We start from the raw sequence: 23,632 nt of genomic DNA on the forward strand, positions 1-23,632 counted from the left end.
AAATGCAATAGTATTTTAAAAGGAAAGAAAAATGAGACTAAAAATTTCTTTAAAAAATAATGAGGTAAAGAGTGCTTCAGGAACGGCACCCAAGGTCTGGCATTCACGTGCACACGCATGCTCCCAAACACTCATTAATATGTATGTGTTTATACATATACACAGAAACACAAGTTTCCCTGAAAGCTACAGTTGAGGCTAAGGGAAGACAGAGTCGGTAAAGTGCTTGCTCTCTAAGCATGGAGACCTGAGTCTGCACCCCAACACCTATAAAAAAAGCCAGACACAGAGGAAGGCTCAGTGAGAGATCCTGTCTCAATAAGATGGAGAGTGACTGAGTGTCTGTCTGACAGTGGCTTCTGGCCTTCTCACACAGACGCACTTGTAGACACAACTGTCAGAGACCAGCACATGCAACACACCGTCTGACTGGCAGGAAAAGCACAGGCGTTAGTTATCCTGGCGTGCATACTTATTTCCTACTTGCAGAACGGAAAGCTGCTTTGTGCTAAGGTGGTATCCGTGTTACTGACGCCCATGCCCAGCAAAAGCAAAACCTAAAACCTTACTGACGCCTAGCCAAGCCTTCCTGGAAATAATTCGAGCTATGCTGTTTAAAACCCAGGCTTGCAACTACATTTTCTAGTTGGGATCCACGGTGGACCTCTTGTCGAGCCTTCAGGTCACATTTGAAAGGAGAAAGTCCTGGGTCTTTCATAGTCTGGGGGCTGTGTTGTCAAAGTGTGGGAGTAGAAAGTGCAACCTTGCTCCTGTTATTGACGATCTTTAACGCATTATTCCTCTTTTCAGAGTCTCAGTTTCCTCCTGTGAGGAAGGTTGAGTCAGGACAGTGCCTAGGGCTCCTTTCATCTTAAATACCTTCAGAGTTTTCCCTAGGTGCTTTTCTTTAGATGCCGGTGCCCACTCTCATGCTTATGTTCTTCTAAAGCCTGCCCCTCTGCCCCGGGGGAATCCCCCTAGCTCCCAGCCTGGTTTTCCCACATGCACTTCAATAAAGCATGTTGGAGGCCAGCGTGCTACCTTGTTGAGGATTTTCCAAGGGTTGTTCTGGAAGTGGAAATCTAGCCCACATCACTCCAGGGGACTAATCCCTGAATAATGTTGTCCTGACACACACATATTTTCTGATGTTTCTCTTGACCTTGGAACTGGTTAAAGACTGCACAGAATGTTCAATTACTAACAGACTCCACAGAGCCACCCCTGGCCCCCTCCGAGATGGTTCCCCCCTCCCCCGCCTTGGAAATCGTCCTTCTGTGGTTGGAGGTGGTTTAGAATATTACAATAAAATTGACACCTCATCTTTCTCTTTTTTATTTCTTCCCACTGCATTTTTATGGCATTGGCAGCTGAGGGGTTGCTTTGTGTCCTTGTCCAAATTTCAGGAGGAACATGGGATAATTAAAGAAGCCTGATATTAGGGAGTAGGGGGTTGCTCCTCTGGCTTCATGGCCTCATGTATGACATTTGAGTTCCCTGGACTTCGAGCTCATCTTAGTTGCAGAGATAGGGGTAGAGATGTAGCTCAGTTGGTAGAGTGCTGACCTGGCACACGCAGAGCCGTGGGTTCAATTCCCAGCCTCTGTATTAAACTAGCCAATCCCAGCACTGAGGATTAGGGGAGTGGGGAACACTGGGGACTAGGGGCCTGGGGAACAGGAGAAGCAGAAGTTCAAAGTCATCTTTGGGCTATCTCAGGCTTGTTGTATTTAGCCTGCTAGGCTAAAGACTATCTCCAAAAGAGACAATGAGGAGGAGATAGTGGCTGGAACAGGGCGTCCCAAATGGGCCTTCCCTCCAGCTTGGTGAAGGGGAGGTTTCCCCAGCTCTAAAGTGACCCTGGGCACCAGGCACTGGGCACTGATGGTGACTGCTAGCTTTTGTGATCATGACCACGTGACCACACTTGAGTCACTTAGTCAGTATTAGTTGTCAGTGGGTACGTGTCACCAGCAGTGGTCAGAGGCCACCAGCCTGACAGGACAGGCTCAGTGGCCCCTTGTTAGCAGCCAGTGAAAAGGAACCTGGGAGTTTTCTTTCCAAGGGAGAAGGCTCACGGGAATTCACAAAAGCGAGAGCAGCTAGGAGTGGATGGGCTTGAGCTGAGCAGGTGGCAGTCTGTCCTGCTGGCCACTGGCTGTACATTGGTGATGGGCCGGCTTCCTGAGCTTGGTTTGGACCGTTCTCAGCTTCCTTACCTTTGCATAGAGGCCCTTCCAATTTTCTTGAAGTTTGTAATGAGGTGGTGAGAGAACAGTGCAGGAAGCAGTCAGCTTGGCAGATGAAGGTCTGTGTTTCCTTCCACACACTGACTGACACTGTTGTCCACTGCCCACGAGCAAAGGGAGGGAGGCTCAGCACCTTGGCCTGAGAACTTTCTCCACGAAGCCCCAGAGTACACATCACCCAGAGCTAGAAGTGCAAACTCACCCTCGTTGTAGGCCCAATGAATCAGACACCCTTGGTATGGGGCCCAGCCTTGAGTGTTTTCATAGGCCCTCCAAGGGACAGTGTCGCATGCCCAAGGGTGGGGACCACTGTGCCAGGGAAGGGACCTGCTGATCCTGACTCAGGTTCCCGTAGAGCTGGCAGCTACTCTCTCATGTGACCCTAAGTACCCAGGCTGAGCGTGCTTTCCTTCCTTCCCAGTGCCCTGGGGAGGTTCCCTCTCCAGCTGTTCCTACTCCTGAGTTCCTTGAGTGGGTGTTTATCTCTTCAGTAAGACTGCAAGACTAGGAGGAAGATGTGGGGGCAGATGCCTTTCCATAGATCCTTCCAATAAGTCATGTGACAGACCAGAGGATGTTTCTTATCCTGCTGGAAGTGACCAGGTCTGTGTAACCCCAAAGTATCTTGTGGAGAAAGAAACTTGGCATGGGTGTGGGTGTCTTCAGGAAGGCGGTGCCTAGCTCTCTGCTTGTGAGCTAGGACCTCACTGAACTCAACATTGTACGTGTGTGTTAGGGTGTGTGTGTGTGTATGTGTGTGTTTCCAGCTAACCCTTTCACAGACAGTGGGATGGATCCTTGCCCCTTTAAACCTGTTGCTAGCAGAACAGGCATCCCCTTGATGTGGTCCATGCCCTGCCAGATGTGCAGACTCCAGTCTGGGTTGTGACAGCTGCTGGCCATCAGAGCCACAAGCTTCCGCAGCCCTGAGTAGCCCAGGTGTCAGGTGAGCTATGTCCAGGAGGAGCCTCCTCAGCCCCTGCCTCACTGTTGGTGTAGACACCCTTCACGACCCAGGCAGGGCCCTGTCCACCCAGCAGCCATCTGGAGCTTGCCAGGCATCCCCTCATTCTTATGGTCACCCAGCTTAGTTAGCCAAGAGACCTGGGACTTTAAAAATAGCACAGAGGCAAGCCAGGCCAGGAGCCGCCTGTCCACATAACAGGACAGAACACGCATTCCCCACTTCTTGAGCCATTTCCTGGGATCATGTGTTGAGAATAACTCCCAGGACAGGTTACTGAGTCCTGGATCTGAACTCTACCCAGTGCACCAATCTGGGACCCATCTGTAATTCACCCTGTAGCTTTGCAATCCCCATGCACTGTGCTCAAGCCTGCTCCCAGGACATTTCCTGTTCTTGGAACAGCTGCACCGGACTGGGGTACCCTCCTGCCACTTGATCCTATAGGGAGGTGTCCAGTGGCTGTGGGCAATTTTCAGACGACCTTGTTCCTCTGACGTCATTAGGTAGCTATTTTTAGCTTCGCTGTTTATGCTGTAGAAGTTGGGCTAGGGTGGGGGAAGGAGCAGGGGAGGGGCTGGGCTGGTTTCCCTTGTCCCAGAGCCATGCCAAAGAAGGAGTATTTATTCTTCCATATTAATAGAACTCCGACTGGGGCCACCAAGTTGGTGACAATGTCTCCGTGTTCTTCTTCTTGTTTTTTTAATTTTTTTTTTATTTTAAGATAAGGTCTCACCTCATATGCAGCCTGCCTCCTCTACCTCCTTGGCGCTGGTCCTTAAGGCTTGCACCACCATATCTGGTTCTCATTTTCTTTTTTCTTTCTTTCTTTCTTTCTTTTTTTTTTTTGTTTTTTTGTTTTTTTGTTTTTTCTGAGACAGGGTTTCTCTGTATAGCTCCGGCTGTCCTGGAACTCACTCTGTAGACCAGGCTGGCCTCGAACTCAGTGGTTCTCACTTTCTTCACACAGGACTTTACCAATGGCTATTGCTTCTGGCACTCAGTAGAAATGAAGCCTGTGGGGTCCAGAGGATGTTTGAGTTAAAATTCTGGTTGTGCCTCTGCAGCCTTGGGTCTCTTTCTCCTTTGCCTCAGTTTCCTCTTACAAAAAGGAATGACTTTGACATCTACTTGGGATGGTGAGAGGAGCTAACAACTCTCGGCTCTGGCCCAGAGTCAGCACAGCGTGCATATCAGTATCTGTCACCATTAACCACAACAGCACCATGTACCACTTGGGACACAGGGTTGATGGCAATGGGGCTCTTAACACCTGGGCTTTCGGGATCGGGAATGGGCATACGGCCTCACAAATCAAAAGGAACACCTGCCATGCGCACTGCTTTCTCCTAACCCTGGCTTTCAAGGCAAGGGAGAAGCGCTTCCTGCCCCAGGAAGGCCCCTGACCGCACCTCAAATTCTTCTGGGGGAGATGCCCCTTCCTCAGGCTCTGATTTCAGTGGCCTGAACTCAGGAAGGGTGGAGACATCACAGGTTCTGAGCCGCCCTCGCCCCGGGTGCTTCTGTGCGCACCTTAGTCCAGCTTCTGGGCTAAGAAGCAAGGGTGTTTGTTTATCCTCAGACCTTCCCTTTGGCTGTACCTTTGAGACTGACGGGAGACTACCTGTCTCACTCACAGCTAGCCCTCTCTGGGGACTCTGGCAATGCCTTTCGGTGAGTGGGTCTCTGGCTTGGTAATCTTCCAACTTGGGTTTCCATATGAGCCATCTGAAGTGCTGCTCAAAATGATAAAATTCCTAGAATCCCATCCCATCCCAAGCAGCCCTCATCTGAAACAAATTCCGGAAGTTCAGGTGCGGTCGGCCCTTGACTCTGCTTTTCTGTGTGTTTCAGATCTCGGCGTCACCCTTACCGAGACTGTGTGTGTCTATGCTGACTTGGCTCAGTTCTTTATCTGTCCAGTCATAGCTATAATGGATCATATAAGGAGCTAGAGAATCCAAACAAGAGACTTAAAATGTCCCCATGTTGTCTCCTTACCAACCCGCCTCAGCAGCAGGGATGGGGCTGTGGCAGGGACAGAGCTTTCTCACAGGTCCGGGAAGGTCTGACATGCCATGGCTCAAAGTGGGCGAGGGCAAGGAAAACAATGTGCTGATGACAGCGCCAGTGGCTCTCAAAGAAGGCCTGGAGTGGGAGCTGAGGAAAGGCCGTTCGTTGCTCAACTGCCTGGATTTTCCATCACAGTGGAGCGGAGCGGGGAAGGGTCAGACGGGGAATGTCTCCTCAGGCAGGCCCTTGTAAAGCCTCTTGGCCTGACTGGCTTCCTTTGGGGCGCCAAGAAACAGTGCTGGGTAGAATTAACCCCTGCATTCCCGGTGAGATTGCCCAGAGCTGGGCAGGACCGGGAGTCCGCGCTCCTGGAAGGCAGAGCTTGCTCAGGGCAGGTGGCCTAAGGAGCCGTGAACTCTGGCTACCGAAGCCTTCTCTCTGGCCTTGTTAAATCCAACAGGCATAATTGCATCCTGCTGACCTTAATTCCCCTGGCGGGTTTAATTGGGCCTGGCACTGTCCCACTTCCTGCCTTGGCCCCACAGAGGCAAAGGGCGTCTGCGCAGCTGGCACGGGGAGGGGAAACCCCTTCTTGAGTTAGGTGGGCAGGGGTTCTGGCAGCCTCTTGTAGGGTTATGGAAGTTTCCCCGTGCCCCTCCCCCGTGCCTCCAAGAGAGTGCAGAGAAGCCTGGGGACTCCCTACGGAGCAGCTGACAGGACCAGGTCATTCCGCACCACTCCAGCCACCCATCCCAGCAGAAGGCACGTTTGGTAGAACATGCAGAATAGGCTTTCTATCTACGGTGGTCACCACATTCCCAAATCCCAGGCCTTTTTGCTCTGTGCCAACTGTTCTACATACACAGCTGGGTTCAAATTCTCAGCCATCCTGGGTGCCCACGGGTCTCTAGAAGACTTAAGGAGCTTCCTTCTTTCTGGAAGCACGTGGTCCTCCAGCAGAAGAGACTACTGGGACCCAATGTCATCCTCATAGCTGGTGGCCTCGACCTCTATTGTAGCACTCCTGACTCCTATACCCAACAGGGCTGCTTCAAGATTAAAGGCACAATGTCTTGGGGCTGGAGAGACCCACCCACTCATCAGAAAGCATTGCCCCAGAGAGGGTCAGCTGTGAGGTAGCCGGTCTCTTGGTGGGCACTGTACAGTACTGGCCTACAAGCATGAGGGGCTGAGTTCCATCCTGGGCACTCATGTAAAAACTGCGTGTGGCAGCACTTGAACTGCCCCCCTCCACCCTGCCCTCACCCCCCGCCCCCGCACTAGGGAGGCAACGAGGTAGCCAGCTCAGCTGAGTTGGTGTGTTCTAGGCTCAGCGACAGACCCCGTCTAGCTTGCTTCCTATTGCTGTGATAAAACACCATGACCAAAAGCAAACTTGGGAAGGAAGGGTTTATTTCTGCTTGTCATTGACAGTCTACCAGGAAGAGAAAGCAAGGAAGAAACTGGAGGCAGGAACTGAAGCTAAGGCCATGGAGGATGCTGCTCACCAGCTTGCTCCTCCTTACTTGCTCAGCCTGCTTTCTTATACAACCCAGGACCACTCGCCCAGGGATGGCCCCACCCGCAGTGGGCTTCCGTACCAATCACCAATCAAGAAAATGCCTTATAGACTTGCCTCTAGGCTAATCTTACGGAGGCATTTTCTCAACCTAGGTTCCCTCTTCTAAGAGGACCCTAGCTTGCTTGCATCAAGTTGACAAACAAACCCCACAGAGGTAGAGCAACTGAAGAAGAAAGACACAGTGACGGCAAACCTCACTACCCACAATGCTCCTTGAGCAACTGGCCAGAACTGGTGAGGGTTCCAGTTTAGTTATTTTTATGTGACAATCCTGACAAGAACAGCAGATTAGAGTAAAGCGGGTTGGGACTGACAAGAGCTGGCTCTGCCTTTAATCACTTTGATACCGCTCACCAGGCTGAGGAGAGGTTGGGAAAAGCCAATTTTTTGTTTGTTTGTTTCTGTTTTTGTTTTTTCAAGGCAAGGTTTCCTCTGTGTAGCCCTGGCTGTCCTGGAACTCATTCTGTAGTCCAGGCTGGCCTCGAACTCAGAAATCCACCTGCCTCTGCCTCCCAAGTGCTGGGATTAAAGGCATGCGCCACCACTGCCCAGCTGTTTTGTTTTGTTTTGTTTTTGGGAAAAGCCGCTTACTCGCCCAGCACCAGTCTCTGCATCTTTAGCATGTGAAGCACTCAGCCTCTGGGGACTCTTGGGTGGGTCCTGGGAGCTGGGTAAAGATATCTTTTAGCATCATCAGACCTGGCCCTTAGTGGGCCCTCACTGAGTGCATGACAGGTGATAGCTATATTGATAACCACAGAGGTAACCAGGGGACGTCATCAAGGGCCACCACAGTAATGCAATCCAGACTTTCAGGCAGCCTCGCTAGTTAGTCACTGGGCTAGTATGGTAGGCACATGATAGGTACCATGGCCCTGCCTAGGCTGTGAACTCATCATGGGAGTAACCAAGGGGCATTGGGGATGTAGAGATGTCTAACCTTTCAAAGTAAGCCAGACCACGCTAGGGAAGCAGCCAAGTAGAAGACCAGGGGTGTTCCCGTCACAGGTGAGGGCAGGAGACATTTCAACCTCCTGAAAGCCCTGGGGGTCTACATGGCACAAGGTGTGAAGTGTATGGAGCTGCTGCCTAGATCTCTAGCTTCACCACTGCAGGCTTTAGGCGAGACACCACTTCCTTTAGCCCTCCTCACCTTCATCCACAAAATGGGGTAAGTGTGGCCTCCGCCCAATGACAATGTGCAGTGGAGAAGATAGACAATGCCAATGGGTGCTTGGTGGCTGGGACTCCCTTCCTTACCTTATTTTAGGTTCACACCCAGAGCAGCCCCTCATGGGTAAGGGCTTCATAGACATGGCTTATTTTTGCTTCCTGGAAGAGGAATGTTGCCTGCTGAACCCTGAGGAAGAGGAACCGTGAACAGGACCAGCCCAGAGAGGAGACTGAGCCAGGGGTGGGGGGAGGGGGGTTCAGACTTTTGGTTTTTTTGTTAGCTCGTGTCAAGTGCCTTCCTTGTTTGCTGGCTTTCAGAGAAACTGGGCATTCTCAAATTCATTACATTCTCACAGCTCCAAGGAAATAGTATAAGGGCTGAAGATGTGAGTGGCCTAAGTCTGTCATCTCAGCCAGCACTCTGGAGGCTGATGCAGGAGGATGGAGAGCCTAGCTTACTGTGGCAAGACCCTGTCTAAAAACCCAAAACAAACTTAAAACACAATAAGAAACCTTGATGTCTCCCTTCCAGCCAAATTCCTGCCAGAGAAATCTGCTTAAGTCACAGACCGTGCTATTTTGCATCTGATTTTTCCCCTTGGAAGGCTATTTCATATCAATCCCTTAGCAGCTTCCTGATCCACTTCATAACTCCACCCCCCCACCCCCCCACCCCCTGTCTCAGAGTCTCCTGCCTGCCTCTCCATCCTGCCTCTGCAGGGCAAGGACCAGCAGTGGTGAGCCACTGGAAGCTTTGCCTCAGTTGGGATCTGAACCCAGACAGCTACCCCATGAGCTCTTCCAACCCAGCCTTGGCCAGTGCTCAGGCTTCCTCCCAGAAAAGCATGAGCTGACAGCCCCTGGGCAGTGGGGAGGACTCTACAGCACGGTCCTACCTACTCCATCTCAGCCTGAACACCTTGAGCTCAGGGGTCCCCATCCCTGAAGAGACTTCCCATCAATCCCTTCTTGAGGAGGGTCATCTTATATTTCCACGGGCCTTCCTCTGCTGCTCAACCAAGCCTCCGTGGCCCCAAAGAACCCAAGAAAAGGAGGTTTTCCCTAGGGTGGGGGGCGGGAATCAGACCTGTGGACAATGAAGCGATCCTGGCATGAGTCCTTACCCAGAGATGGTCTGAGTAGATCCGGATACCTGGGGCACAGGGCTGGGCACTGGGGTCACGGTCACCGTGGCTCTCCCCAAGCTCCTAGGAACCCAGAGAGGTGTGGCATAGAGATGGGCAGAGCCATTCCTGGGCCTGGGCATAGTCTTGCCCTTCAGCCCTGCCCAAAGGCCCCTCTTCTGGTAGCCCCTTCCCGAATCCTGGCCACAGCCTGCTCCCCAGGGCCCAAATGCCCCCTCCCTTTTTCTTCCTAATGGTTCCAACGCCATTCTACCCCATGTCAGGCCGTGGGAAGAATGCCGTGTCCTCTGAACGGGGGCCAAGAGTGACAGGTGGTGGCAACCCGCACTGCATGGCCCCTGGTGTCAAAGATCCTCCTCTTAGTCTCCGCCTCCACTGCCCACGCCCCTGCCTCCGCCTCTGCCCACCGGGCCCAATCCCTTACAACCACCCCAGGATTGTGCCTGAGTAGCTGCAGCAGACTGCCGGCCACCAGGTTGCCCCTCTCTAGCCAGGGACATCTCTCCTCTCAGTTGACTGGGCCTTGGCCTTCTCTCTCCACAGCTGGAAAAGAGGGGGCAATCTGACAACCTGATATACTTCACTCCTCTCTTTGCAGCTAGAGAGACTTGAGTTAGACAAGCAGACGCACACGCCTTACCTACCTCATGGCTACAGAAAACGGAGCAGTTGAGCTGGAAATCCAGAGCCTGTCAACAGGTGCCAAGCTGGGGCAGGAGACAGGAGGGAGGAGCTTCAGAAGGGATGTTTTTGAAGCCAGGGTTGGGCAGGCTTCTCACAGGGAAGTCTGTGCCCAAGGTTCTCTGCTTGGTGTGCTAGGGATTTGGGAATGGGGATAATCTGTAGGTGGAGCTGGGCTGGGTCCAGCGCCTGCATGAAGCCTTTGCTCGAGGGGAGATAGGACGCCTCCATCAATGGCTGTTGGGGGTTCAAGTATACAAGGACTGCTGGAAGACCAGCAAAGCCCATCCAGAGGGTGGGAAGCTAGTGCGGAGGCCCCAAGCTCCTGACAAGTTTGTCACCAAGCGGCTCCAGAGACTTGGGGTAGGGGGAGACCCAGATCAGGTCTCTGCCCCACTGTGGGGGGAGGGGGGGTGTAAGGAGGGGATGCTGATGGCTGTCTCCCCTCCTTTGCAGAACAGACCCCTACAGCCGCTCCAGGTGATGGGCCTCCAGCTTCCGAGAAAGAACCCAGCCCCCCAGTTACAGAGAAAGACCCAAGCCCCTCTAACACGAAGAAAGACCTGAGCACACAGGATCCGAAGAAGAATCCAGATCCACCCTCCCTGAAGAAAGATCCCACCGAAGCCCCTGGCCCAGAGAAAAAGGGTGACTGGGCCCCAGCTTCAGCCAGCGGCCAGGCCCCTTCAGGAGAGGGAGATGGAGGTGGGGGGTCTGCTGAAGGCAGTGCTGGGCCTCCTGCAGCCTTGCCCCAGCCCACGGCCACAGCCGAGGCCAGCATCCAGAAGCCGGACACCAAGCCGGCACTCTCCGGCCACCAGGGATCCGGAGATGCCAAGGCAGGCAAGAAGGCAGCAGAATGCCGTGAAGCAGGAAGAAGGGGTTCACCTGCCTTTCTTCACAGCCCCAGCTGCCCTGCTATCATCTCCTGGTGAATGGCCCTGCGTGGGGAGGGAGAGGCCTCGTGGCTCCTTTTCCAGACTTAACCTCCCTGGCTTGAGTACCAGATATTATCAGCTCTCCAGCTGGGGAGGGTGGTTCTGGTGCAGGCATCCACACTTCCACCCTATCCCAGAAGAAGTCTTACCTTCATTCAGGGAACATGTCAGACAGGGGATGTCACCAGAGTCCGGCCAGGCCACATGCTTTTTTTGTCCCCCACTAGGCTTCTAGGTGTTTGTTGCACAAGTGTTGAATAGTGAGCCTCCTCAATTTAATACAAAAAGACGACTAACCATTCATAAGCTGATGCAATCACTTATGCGCAACTGGACACTCACGATCTGCAGATGCCACAGTGACACTTCTCACACCAGTCGTAGTGACACAGTTACTGGCGCTTCCGTGGCAACATTATTCTACAAATCGGGAGCCTTATAGCTTCCTGTCGGCCCGTATGATTAGCCACATCATAGCAGCCGGGATCTGTCAGAGGTTCTTCCCTGTGTTGAGAGTTGGCCCTTGACGTGGACAAAATAGATGTCAAGTTTGGTGCGGAAGCCTTGAACCTGCCTGAGGTGTTTCTCTTCTTACCTTCTAGCTCTGAGCCGACACTGGCTGTGAAACCCCTAAGTGAGACAACGGATCTCGTCTTTACAGGGGTGTCTGTGACCCCTGACCCCCAAGATCCTGGTCCAGCCAAGGCAGAAGGAGGGACGAACGCCCTGGCAGAGAAGAAGAAGGAAGAGGCAGAGAAAGCCCCAGGCCAGGCTGGGCAGGCTAAGGTGCAAGGGGACACCTCCCAGAGGATCGGGTTCCAGGCTGTACCCTCAGAGAGAGCGGAGGTGGGGCAGGCCCTCTGTCTCACTGCCAGGGAGGAAGACTGCTTCCAAATCCTGGGTAGGTAGGGGCAGACTGGGGCTAGAGTGTCCCAGGGATGGGTGAGGGAAGGGATGGAGTAGTCCCAGTTATCCTTCCTTATGCATGGGGCTAAATGACCCTGGTCCACGCCTCGCCCAGGCTCCCTGATGCAAATGTCACAGGACACCAGCTAGGCAGCGTTTCTTTCTGATAGACATGGGAAAGGAAAACCAAATGTCCAAAGATGGTGAAGACCGTTTGACTCAGAACCCTACTTTTGATTTTCTTCTACTTTGGTTAACATGAGATTAAAAACATAAAAGAAAGAAAGAAAGAAAATCATACAGATAAGTATAGCAATGCAAACTCACTGCAAAGTGGAGTCGGGGCTCTGTCTGAGGAAAGGTTCCAATGTCAGTTGCTTTGAAAAAGATTGGTGGAGGGTGAGGAGGGCAGGGTGTCAGGGAGCCGTAGCGGGTTCATGAGCTGCACAGGTGCTTGTGCGAGGGACCAGTGGCCACAGGTACTGAGAGAAAGTCCTGGGGCGGTGGGAGAGCAAACTTGAGCAGCAGGAGGAGGGGATCCCAGAAGGGGTGCAGTTGGGTTGGGGGTAGGGTGACATAGGGTCAGGAGAGCCCAGAGTGTCCTGACACCCCCTCCCCCAGGCTGAGGTGCCCTGGGAGAGCAGCCAGTCTGCCTGGCTCGCGGCAGAGTGCCACTCAGACAGGGTGGGAGGACCTGGCGGCTGGGCTGTGGCCAGGGGCCCTGCCTCCTGCCCCCGCGGCTCCAGAGACCTCCGCCCCGCCCAGAGATCACATCCTTGGCATGACAGGACCTGAACCACCTCCAAGGGCCGTCTGATTTATCACCAGAGTGGCTTCCCCGCCGCCTCTGACTATTTTTAAAGGTTTCCATTCCGATGAGTCAGCCCGCTGGCCTTCGGAGCCCGCTGTCCTCACAATGTCCACTAGGTGGCGGTGTCTCACCACCGAACTGCTGTGTCCATGGGCGCCCCACCGTGGTGTGTAATCAGGTGGCCAGCAAGTGTCTCCACTCACACCGTCATTCAGACACAGCAGTCCCGCTGTCTGGGATTCCACTTCACAGCTGCTGTATGGGCTTGTTCGGGTGTTTGGCTGTTTTTAGTGAAAACAGCTCCCACCCTCCTCTCTATAGCTTGTATCTAAGTCCAGTCAGCTAGTTGTCTTATCATTCTGCAGAGAACCTGCATTCTCATTGTTGGAGACAGATGTCCAAGGCCATTTTGGGTGTGCAGGGCAGAAGTAGAATTGGGTGGGCTCCCTAGGCATCACTTTGTAAACTCAATTTTTCTTGGAAGGTAGGGCAGATCAGGCAGCCTCGGCGATTGTTAAAGACATTTCCCAGAGGTCCTCACCCCTGACTAACAGCTCATCTGTCTCCTTAGATGATTGCCCGCCACCCCCAGCCCCCTTCCCACACAGGATCGTGGAGCTGAAGACTGGAAATGTCAACAGTGAATTCAGCATGAACTCAAAGGAGGCGCTGGGAGGGTGAGACAGAGAACCCAGCTTAGAACCATGTATGGGGGAGCATCCAGCCCCACCATGGCCCAGACACACCCCCTAGGAATGGCCCAAATGCTTGCACTTGCTTCTGTGTAGTCACACGTGTTATCCATTGGGTCTCCCAAAGTGCGGTGACTATGGTCACTTTCTGGATGAGCCTTTGGCCATCCCTAGCCTGTTCCTATTCGCCCCATGCTGTCCAGCCATCATCCTGGGGGTAAAGCAGCCTTTGCTTCAAGAGGGGGTAGGGGCTGGTGGGGTGAGTGCCCCCATCTTTAGAGGAACAGCCAGAGTCACCATCAGGCCTGTGTCAGGAGAAGGGAGCATAGGTCTTTGCTGACCCCTGGGTCTGGGAAGTACCCTCACTTCTAATCTCTTACCATTCTAGTGGCAAGTTTGGAGCTGTGTGCACCTGCACAGAGAGAGCCACGGGCCTCAAGCTGGCAGCCAAGGTCATCAAGAAACAGACTCCCAAGGACAAGGTAGTGGGGGAATGAATGGTGGCCCTACAAGGAGATGTTCTTGGAGTGGGCATCTCTTATATCCAGCTACACACAGCGCTAGGCTGGGACCCTGGTGTGATTGTGGTATTAATGGTGACACACAGAGAAGGATGGACCAACAGCCTGTTTCAGGAGCCTGGTGTCTCTAGCTATAAACCATACATCCCATTTCTCCGGGAACTCCCCCTTCTGGGCCCTCTGTGCAGCTCAGAAGCACTGGGGAACATGGCTGCTGGCTCCAACCACTGCTGGGAGGGATGTGTTTTCTGTGTGGCGCTACCCTGCTCCTTTGTGTGGATCGTTTACTTATTTATTTGATTGACTAATTGAGAAGGGACTCACGTATCCCAGAGCAACCCTGAACTCATTTTGAAGCAGAGGATGACCCTGAACTCCAGGATTCTCCTGCTTCTGCCGAGTGTCGGGGTTGCAGGTGTTCACCACTATATCCAGTGATTCTGGGAATTGAACCCAGGACCTTATGCTTGCTAGGCAAGCACTCTACCAACTGAGCTACACTCCCCCCCAACCCCCTGCCTCAGATCTGTACTTTTGACTGCTCTTTCCTGGCCTCTACCACAAGATCTGGTTCAGTGCGAATGCTCAGTGTCCTGTGGTAATTCACACAACCATACGCTGTGTGAGTTAACCGGAGCCAGCTGTTGGTTAATTGATCACTGAGCTTTTTATTTTTATTTTTTTAATTTCTTTGCCTTTCACCGTACCAGGTGCCATAGGAATGTCACAGGACTGAAAAAGTCCCCGACCCCATAGGACCAGCATATCAGAGTATAGGGACAGACAGATGACTAAAGGCTGGAGCAAAATGAAGAGCATGACACCAGGTGTTGAGAGGTGACAGGAAGAAAGAGAGCAGGACGGTGGTGGGTAGTTCGGTCAGAGGGACCCTGTTAGATATGGGCCTCTCTGGAGAAGCGGTAGGCAAAGCATGAGCTGGATGAAGGAGTGGGATGAAGGGCAAAGAGATGCAGCTGGGCAGTCTCGCCCTGATGCCTAGAGTTTAGCAGCTGTCCTGGGATGCGGGTACAGCTGCTAAAGAGACCTGATGAGCATGATGTGCCAATGTTGTGGTATAAATATTCCTACCATAGCTTCTATCAGCCCACCAATGAGACTGCTGATCTCCAATGACAGTTGTTTAGGGTAGAAAGAGGGGGTAATGGGTGGCTGGGTTTCTAATCTAGCTTAGAGTGGAACTGTGACAAAGGCCTTAATGGTGGACTGTCAGTGGGCAGACAGAGATGCTTGCTCCTAGCTCTTTGTCCCTAATGCTTGGGTGAAGGCTTGTGCTTTTTTTCCTTCCTTCCTTCCTTCTTTCCTTTCTTTCTTTCTTTCTTTCTTTCTTTCTTTCTTTCTTTCTTTCTTTCTTTCTCCCTTCCTTTCTTCTTCTTCTTCTTCTTTTTTTAAACTGATGGCTATAGGCGAGTCAATCATGGAGAGGAGTGGTACCAAGGACTTACTTAGCATATGATAAATTTGGGGCTTTCTTAGATTCTTCAAAGTGAAATGACAAAGATGGCTGCTCTGTATTTGAGGATCAATCCCATTTCAGGGGTGGGGGGGGTTGAACAGGGTCTTACAGTGTGATCTAGGCAGGTCTTGAACTCCTGACCCTCCTGCCTCTGTCTCCTGAACTCCAGGATTATGAGCTTGTGCTACCACATTTGGCTTTGGGAACTGATCCCACCTGCCTATGACACAGTTATAGCTCTGCTGCAGGTGCTCAGGGTGAGGTTATAGCGGGAGAGCAATGGAGACAAGGAGACGGGTGGGAGGAGGCTGGAGGGGTGTGTTGGTGCCCAGTGGGTCCTCTTGATTTCCCTGCTCCTCAGGAAATGGTGTTGCTGGAGATCGAGGTCATGAACCAGCTCAACCACCGCAACCTGATCCAGCTGTACTCAGCCATTGAGACCTCTCACGAGATCATCCTGTTCATGGAGTAGTGAGTGTCCGCTGTGGGAGTTGGGGCTGGGTGGCAGGGCCAGCTGCCCAGAGCCGGTCTTCAGAGGGGTCTGTGCACACAGCATCGAGGGCGGAGAGCTCTTTGAGAGGATTGTCGATGAGGACTACCACCTGACGGAGGTGGATACCATGGTGTTCGTCAGGCAGATCTGCGACGGGATCCTCTTCATGCACAAGATGAGGGTCCTGCACCTGGACCTCAAGGTAGTGGGCTAAGGCCTCCTGGAGCAGCCGCTGCCACAGGTTCAGCTCTCTCTAGCTTCTCTCATCCCCACCCCCCCAGCATGTTCAGAGCGCTGGCCAAGTGCAAGGGACAGAGAGCGAGGTTGGGGGTAGAGAGAGGCATGCCCCAGTCTCAGTGTCCTTGGAGCTTACAGTCTGGTGCCTGCTGCACTCCAGCTACTGGGGTTACACAGGACCAGCCTCCACACTGGCCTGAGACAGGGGACTGCCGGTGAGTATTCCTCAGAACGAGAACCTAGTGTTGTCCCGGGTCCACTCATAGCAGCCAGTGTTCTGGGACACCGCCACGGAGCTCACGGAGAAGCCTCATGCCAGTGCACGGGAGGCAGGCACCAGTGGTGAACTCTACATCCTGAGCTGGCTAAGGACAGCCAATAGATTTTACACAGCACACTCACTTCTGTCAGTACTGGTGGCTGCCGGCAGCTTAGAAACCTGCCCAGGGTATAGAATGGGATGAGGGGGACACAAGTCACCAGGTGTCCCAGTGGCAGATGTTGGAGTATTGAGTTGGAATGTTAATAAGCTCCATCAGTGCGGAGTGGGTACCTGCGTTTGTTCATTCACTTAACGTATAGTGCCAAGTCCCTGCTGCATGAAAGGGCACGCCTAGTGTGGGACTAGGGTGAACATGTTCCCTGTCCATTCTGCAACATCCAATTAATGAAATCCATTAAAGAAGGTTGTGAATGGTACAAGGGAGTATCCGGGACATGCAGAGGGAGAAAGGCAGGAAAACAGACACTTGTCTGGTGGAGTTAGGGCAGTGGATGGGGCATCCAACAGCTTCTGCCTTTGCTCACTGTCATGTTCTGAGAGGGCATGGCAGTCACCCATGGCAGTCACCCATGGCAGTCACCCAGCAGCTCCTGCAGGCACCTATGAGGACAAACACAGGAGAGAGGAGATGGTTTTTAGGGGGACCTGGGTGGAGCAGGGGCCTTAGAGGCTGAGGGAGGAAGCTAGGAGAGAGCTAGTGGGAATGAGAGGAATGTGCTTTGCAAAATAGGAGTGCCTGTCTGAAGATGCCCAGGGTGTTAGCTAGGAAAAAGTCAGAGGCGATTCCTGAGTTATAGAGACAGACGGGAGTCCCTCTAGGAATTAGGCTGGCTGGAAGGCTCCACTGGGGAACATCAGAGATCCCTTGTGAAGGCTGTTTTGTTTTGTTTTGTTTTGTTTTGTTTTGTTTTTAAAATGGTTTTTCCAGACAGAGTTTCTCTGTGTAACCCTGGTTGTTCTGGAACTCACTCTGTAGACCAGGCTGGCCTTGAATTTAGAAATCCGCCTGCCTCTGCCTCCCAAGTACTGGGATTAAAGGTGTGCGCTACCACTGCCTGGCTGTGAAGGCTGATTTTTGTTGGGAATAGAGTAGGGCTCCTAGTTAAAATTCGAGGTCTTGGGGGAAAGGACTCTGCCTCTAAGCATATGGCTTTCAAAACAGGGTTTGTGGGTGGGAGGCAGGCAGCGCCCAGATGAGAGCAGCAAAGCGTGTTGTCTAGAGGCTCTTTCTTAGTTTACCCACTCAGGCCCTGGTTCTCCAGTTCCTGATAGCAGCCCTGCCAGGCTGCCAGCCAGGGCACACTGCCTAACTGCAGACCTCAGTTTCTCCACCCTCCTCAGGGCTGTGAGAAGAGAGGTTCCACCTCAGCCTACTGGGTAGCCCTGTGCTTTGAGAAAAGTTCTTCACCGGGTCTCTGCCGCCTTGGGCTGAGAGCGCACAGGCGTGATGGGTCCCTGAGTACTACCTAAGAATCCCCTCCTGTGTGTGTGTGTGTGGGGGGGAACAACAGGGGGCAAGGGTGGAGCTGGGGGATGAGGAGTGTGAGCTGGGTCAGAGGCCAACCTGGGCCATCCCTGTCTCCTCAGCCAGAGAACATCCTGTGTGTGAATACCACTGGGCACTTGGTGAAGATAATCGACTTTGGCCTGGCAAGGAGGTATCTGCTGGGCATGTAGAAGAGTGGGGGCCTAGAGGTGGGATGGAGAAGGGGTGGGATGTCCCTCCGGTGGCCGCTAGGGACCTGAGCTCTCAACCTCACTCCCAGGTATAATCCCAATGAAAAGCTGAAGGTGAATTTTGGGACCCCGGAGTTCCTGTCACCGGAGGTGGTGAACTATGACCAGATCTCTGACAAGACAGACATGTGGAGCCTTGGGGTGATCGCCTACATGCTGTGAGCCCTGGGGAAGGTGGTGGCTGCAGTCATCAAGGGCTCAGGGATGGGTAGGCGAGGACACAACTGGCCTTGGGGGTTCTGCTGAGGTGGCCCTACCTTCCTGATCCTTCAGTCTGGGTTCATTTTTCTTTTCTTTTCTTTTCTTTTCTTTTCTTTTTTTTTTTTTTTTTTTTTGGTGAGTGCTAGGGAGAACCAGAAAGGGGGGCGTTGTACCCATTTTCTATATGAAAAAAACCAACATCCCACACCTAAAAACACAACATTCCACCCTGGGGCAGATTCTGGATAGCAGATTCCTCGTGTCCTGGGTGGGCACAGAGGGACAGTGGCTATCTCCTTTGTGTGTGCTCACTTTGTGTTTCACACTTACTGTTCCTCATCTTCACTGCAACCCTGGGAAGCTGGGGTGATTATGCCCATTTTACAGACGAGAAGAGTGAGGCTCAGAGAGGGGAAGTGACTTGCCCAAAGTCACCCAGCCAGATTCAAAGCCAGGTCTGTCCCACTCTGGAAGTCCCGGGTCTTTCCAACACATGCTGCCTCCTAGGCTCTGGCCCATCCTCAGCAGCTGCCAGCTCACTCTCTTGCTCCACGCTCCTTCTCTCTAGACTGAGTGGCCTCTCTCCCTTCCTGGGGGATGATGACACAGAGACCCTAAACAATGTCCTGTCTGCCAACTGGTACTTCGATGAGGAGACCTTTGAAGCTGTGTCAGATGAGGCCAAAGACTTCGTTTCCAATCTTATCACGAAAGACCAGAGGTGAGACTTGCCCAGGCTAGGGACCCTGTATGTTCTAGGACAGAGTGCATGCCTGGGCCAAGTGGCATGAGCATGGGCCTGCCTGCCCTCACCACACTGCCCTCTCCACAGTGCCAGAATGAGTGCTGAGCAGTGCCTTGCCCACCCCTGGCTCAACAACCTGGCAGAGAAAGCCAAACGCTGCAACCGTCGCCTCAAGTCTCAGATCCTGCTTAAGAAGTACCTAATGAAGAGGCGTTGGAAGGTAGAAGAGCTGGGGCAGAAGGAGGGGCCCTGAGAGGTGGGAGAACCCCGTTGCCAATTCCAGCCCTACCAGCTATGCCTTGGCAATCTCTGTTGACAAGGCCTGGCCTTGTCTGGGAAATGTAGGCTTTTCTCTGGGTCCTGGGCTAGCTCTCATTCTGAACTGGAGTTGTTTGGCCATCCTGCCTGCCAGGGGAGGATCATTAATGTAGAGCTCAGGCTCAGGAGAGACTCTCTGACCCCATCACATCTCTCCTCCCTCATTTCCCAAATACTTAATGAGCAGCTCTTACTTCTAAATGCTCCTCTGCCACCATAGAGACAGGAGGCAGGAATCTGGGTCTTGTGGACTTAGCTCTCAGTGAAGGCAGAGAACTCTTAAGGGGATGGGCAGAAAGCCAGGGTAGGGGGTTACACCTTCACAGGGTGAGGAGGAACAGGTGAATCAAGACCTCAAGGAGAGAGGGGAGTAGGGGGAGAGGGAGTGTGAAGCCTCGTGGCAGAACCTGGATGGTGAGTGTGAGTCACAGGCAGCAGGCTGTATGACTGGATAGAATTAGAGGAGTCCGAGTGGAACAGGAGACGGGCTATAGAACAGTGGTTCTCGGCTTTCCTGATGCTGCAACCCTTTAATGCAGTTACTTGTGTTGTGGTGACCCCTAACCTTAAAATTACTTTCATTGCTACTGCCATGAATCATAATGTCCAGAATGATCTTAGATGACCCCTGTGAAAGGGTCATGTGACCCCCAAAGGGGTCCCCACCCACAGGTTGAGAACCTCTGCTGTAGAGGGAGGGGCTTATGAATTGGGAAGAGGCTTCTTTTGCTTGAACCAAACAGTGTCATGGCATGTTTTGCAGCTGGGTAGGTACTCTGTTTCTCCTGGCCTTTGACCCTCCTTTAAGGATGGGGAGATCTTTAAAAAGTCTTCTAAATGTTTTATTTTACAATTTATTCATTATTTATTTATTTATTGTACGTATATAGAATGTACAGAGGACAAACTCATGCCCTAGCCTAGAGGTCAGAGGACAACTTAAGAATCAAGTCTGAGCCGGACAGAGGTGGTACATGCCTTTAATCCCAGCACTTGGGAGGCAGAGGCAGGCAGATTTCAGAGTTTGAGGCCAGCCTGGTCTGCAGAGTGAATTCCAGGATAGCCAGGGCTACACAGAGAAACCCTGTGGAAAACCAAAAAAAGAAAAAAAAAAAAGAATCAAGTTTGTCCTTCTACCACGTGGCTCCCAGGGCTTGAACTCTGGCTAGGTTATAAGCACCTTTGTTGGCTAAGCCCTCTCCCAGGCCAGAAGCAGGGACGCTGAAGGACGCTTGCCCATCCTCCAGGTTCCCTCTCACCAGAGTACTGACCAGGATTCCTCTCTTGTTCCCTAGAAAAACTTCATTGCTGTCAGCGCAGCCAATCGCTTCAAGAAGATCAGTAGCTCGGGGGCACTGATGGCTCTGGGGGTCTGAACCCCAGGAGCAGCTAAGCCTGGATGCAGCTGCATGGTGGTCAAGGCTGAAACCACACAGCTCAGAAGGCCAGAGCGAGCCGGCCAGATCTCTAGAGCAGACTGGTCAGGACAAAGCTGCACCGGGCCCGGAGGCTTGAGACTCCGCAGGTCCTTAGGCGATACCGCTTCCCCTACGTGAACATGGAGTGTGGCCTGGAATCCATCTAGTTAACGCCTCCTCTGCAGGGCTGTGGCCTGTCAGCCCCACCCAGACTCCAAGGACGGCCAGGCCATTCCCTAGTCTCTCCCTTGCTTCTCTCTTTGAACTGCTGCCCTGGAGCCTCTTCTCTGCCCCACCTGGGGCACCCTTGCCTGGAGCGAGATGGCGGGGGTTGGGCAGGTGGGCTGCTATGGTGGTGGGTGGGGACAGGGTCAGAATGCAGTCCAGCTGCGGGGGGTGGGGGGGGAATGGGAGTTGGGGGAAGGGAGACAGAGCAGGCTTTGTGTGAAAGGACCTCCGGGCCCTGCCTCACACTCCCCACAGATAGAGCCTCGCACTCACCATCTGGCCTCCTGGCCCCCCACCTTCTGTTTTTGTGACCACCAACACACAGGAAGTCTGTGAGAGAAAGCCAGCCCAGGCCTGGAGTGGTGGTGGTGGTGGTGGTAGCAGGGAGAGGCCTGGGAGGCCCCGCTCCCCCAAGTTTACTTGAGGACTGACGCTTCCCAGCCTGTCTACTCTGTGCCCATCCCAGGGGCAGTCACAACCCCAAAATAACAGGATGAACTGGCCCACGAGGAGTATGAAGCCGTTGGGCAGACCTCAACCTGCTCTCAGCTTGTGCCTTGTAAATAAATACACAGGTTGGAGGCAGCCTCCTTCCCTTTGCACGTGCACACACTCGTGTGAGACCACAAATTACTGCATTGATTGTGCACCTACTATGTGCCGGGCATAGCGTGGTGTTCACGGATGTAGGCTAGGGAGCCAGACTTCCAAACATGAGCTGTGTTCAAGTGGCTTCCTCACCGTGCCTCAGTTTCCTCTCCAAGGAGAGGGATGGTGTCACCAGCGTTGAAGCATGCGGGGTGGCCCATGAACTCTAGTCATGTGCTCAACACAGACTAGCTCCGTTATTCCTTAGAGGAGGAGGAGGAGGAGGAGGAGGATGTAGATATGATTCACAGAGGGAAACTGAGTCAGGTGGTGAGACAGAGGTAAGACCTACTTCATGGAGAAGAGAGGAGGTAAGGGTCTTGAACTATTCACGGTCCAGAAAGGAGACAGGGGCAGGGGTGTTCTTACCCATATTCTGTAGGCTCAGAACTTGAAGCCTGCTCAGTAGTAAAGTCTGGGGCTTGAAGAGAACTCTTCCTGTGGTCTCAACATTAAACAGGGTTGGAGCAGAACACAGGGCATCCAGGAAAGGCTAAAGATCACATGGCCTGTGATGCCTGCTACAACAAGCCCTGCTTTCTGCTCCCCACTGGCCTTATCCGGGCCTCCCATGCAGGCGGGGGCCATCTGCTGGAGGGGCAGCCATACTCTAACTGAGAGGCGACTGAGCCCCAAGTGAGGCAGCTTGGTGTGCTGGGCTGCCAGAGTGGCAGATGGGAGCGGTGACAGGTGGTGAGCACCAGGTCCCCAGACTGCACCCTTTGTCTGGTGGAAAAGCTGATTTCAGGAAGGCTTGAGAGGCTGCAGGGAACCAGGATCAGTATGCAGACTGATCAGACTCTGTTTCTGCTGAGCTGCCGCCCTGCTAACCTTGGCTTGGGCCTTGGGTGTGTCACAGAGTCAGACCTCAGTGATGTTGTACATCTTCATGACGGCAGAGCTAGGCACCTCACCCCTCAGCCCTGACTGCTGCCCTGCTTTTGCAAGCAGCAGGTACCACATGGGGCATGGGATTTGGGACTTGAGTGTGTCTAAGCATGACCTTAGCACTGGGAATCCAAAGTTCTGGAAACATGGTTTGGGCTGTGAATGGCAGATGTACTAACAGCAGGTCCCCCAGAATCATACACTGCTGTCCACTGCCCATTGGCACCCCTGCTGCCTCCTCCTACCCTCACAACCTGACCCCGACCTCCACCAGCCAGGGTTTCCACTGAGTGGTTTCCTCTGCCTCATTGACCCCACCCTGGCTGAGCATCAGACCACACAGCACGATGATGAGGGTGAGTCACCCTGAGAGAGGAGAAAGGGAATGAGCTCCTTCAGCCCCAGCAGAGATCCAAGGCTCAGATCCGACCAGGGAAACTGAGGCCACAACAGGGAAAGCCCCTCACCAAAGACTTCAACAGCTGGCACTGGAACCCTGGCTTCCAAGCACAAGCTCGTTTTCTTTTTGTATTTTATTTTATTAAATTTTTCTCCTTTAATTTTTAGAGACAGGGTCCTGGGACTGGGTTCTAGAGCTGTCCTGAAACTCACTCTGTAGACCAGGCTGGCCTTGAACTCAGAGCTCCACCTGCCTCTGCCTCCTGAGTGCTGGGATTAAAGGCCTGTGCCACCACACCTGGCTCTTGTTTCCTCCTCTAACTTGATCACAATCTTAGTGCTTCCTCCTTCTGCAAGTCCTGTAGCCATCACGACAGCTGAGATAGGAGGGGGTGGTTTATCATACTCCACTGATGAGGGAACAGGTTCAAGGCCACACAGCTAGTTAATATGTCCTGGGCAAGAAGCCCCTCAACCTGGATAATCAACCTGCAACCCCAAATCTACCCCACTGCCGTTCTCTTCCCAGAAACACATCTACATGAGCTTCCCAGGCCCCTGGAGGCAGAGAATGAAGACTTGAAATACAGATGGGGGGATGAGGGTTTATAGGGATGTCCCCGTCTCCACCACCCCCAAGACAGGGTCTCACTATGTAGCCCTGGCTATCCTGAAACTCACCAGGTTGGCTTTGAACTCACTGAGATCTACCTGCCTCTGCCTCCCAATTGCTGAGACTAAAGGCGTGGACCACTCTGCCCTGCTTCATAAGGACTTTTTGGAAGCCTGCAGAGCACACTCTCAAAACTGGAGCCCTTGCCCTGTTGTATAGCCGTATCTGCCTCACTGGAGACTAGGACCCAAGCCCCATGGCTCTCCGAAGAGTTC

The 23,632-nt window shown here is 53.0% G+C and overlaps 1 protein-coding gene and 1 long non-coding RNA gene across 3 annotated transcripts; one reads left to right on the plus strand and one right to left on the minus strand.

Moving 5' to 3' along the window:
• Nucleotides 1-3,819: 3,819 nt before the first annotated feature.
• LOC116092458 lies at nucleotides 3,820-9,429 on the minus strand. Its single transcript, XR_004119270.1, has 3 exons — nucleotides 9,106-9,429; nucleotides 8,069-8,168; nucleotides 3,820-4,229 (listed from the first exon to the last, which is right to left on the minus strand). It is a non-coding gene; the product is annotated as an uncharacterized LOC116092458 (long non-coding RNA).
• A 71-nt stretch (nucleotides 9,430-9,500) lies between these two features.
• Mylk2 (myosin light chain kinase 2) lies at nucleotides 9,501-21,417 on the plus strand. 2 transcript variants are annotated; one of them, XM_031372305.1, is made up of 13 exons: nucleotides 9,501-9,601; nucleotides 9,725-9,825; nucleotides 10,264-10,738; nucleotides 11,348-11,646; nucleotides 13,034-13,139; nucleotides 13,543-13,636; nucleotides 15,511-15,620; nucleotides 15,703-15,844; nucleotides 17,750-17,820; nucleotides 17,929-18,057; nucleotides 18,669-18,821; nucleotides 18,933-19,065; nucleotides 20,459-21,417. In XM_031372305.1, the coding sequence occupies exons 2-13, from the start codon at nucleotides 9,774-9,776 to the stop codon at nucleotides 20,537-20,539; spliced, it is 1,845 nt and encodes a 614-aa protein (XP_031228165.1). In that variant the 5' UTR covers nucleotides 9,501-9,601; nucleotides 9,725-9,773; the 3' UTR covers nucleotides 20,540-21,417. The 2 variants fall into 2 exon arrangements, with proteins under 2 accessions (XP_031228165.1, XP_031228164.1); XM_031372304.1 differs by having other exon boundaries at nucleotides 9,517-9,825.
• The last annotated feature ends 2,215 nt before the right edge of the window (nucleotides 21,418-23,632 follow it).

The sequence above is a fragment of the Mastomys coucha genome, unplaced genomic scaffold, assembly GCF_008632895.1.
Source record: "Mastomys coucha isolate ucsf_1 unplaced genomic scaffold, UCSF_Mcou_1 pScaffold15, whole genome shotgun sequence".
Lineage (NCBI taxonomy): Eukaryota > Metazoa > Chordata > Mammalia > Rodentia > Muridae > Mastomys > Mastomys coucha.

Excerpts from the sequence above, each read along its gene's own strand:
- Mylk2 (XM_031372305.1), top strand. The coding sequence starts at position 9,774 with ATGGCTACAGAAAACGGAGCAGTTGAGCTGGAAATCCAGAGCCTGTCA. Across the intron at positions 15,845-17,749 it reads TCCTGCACCTGGACCTCAAG|CCAGAGAACATCCTGTGTGT; the intron begins GTAGTGGGCTAA and ends CTGTCTCCTCAG. Across the intron at positions 17,821-17,928 it reads GACTTTGGCCTGGCAAGGAG|GTATAATCCCAATGAAAAGC; the intron begins GTATCTGCTGGG and ends CCTCACTCCCAG.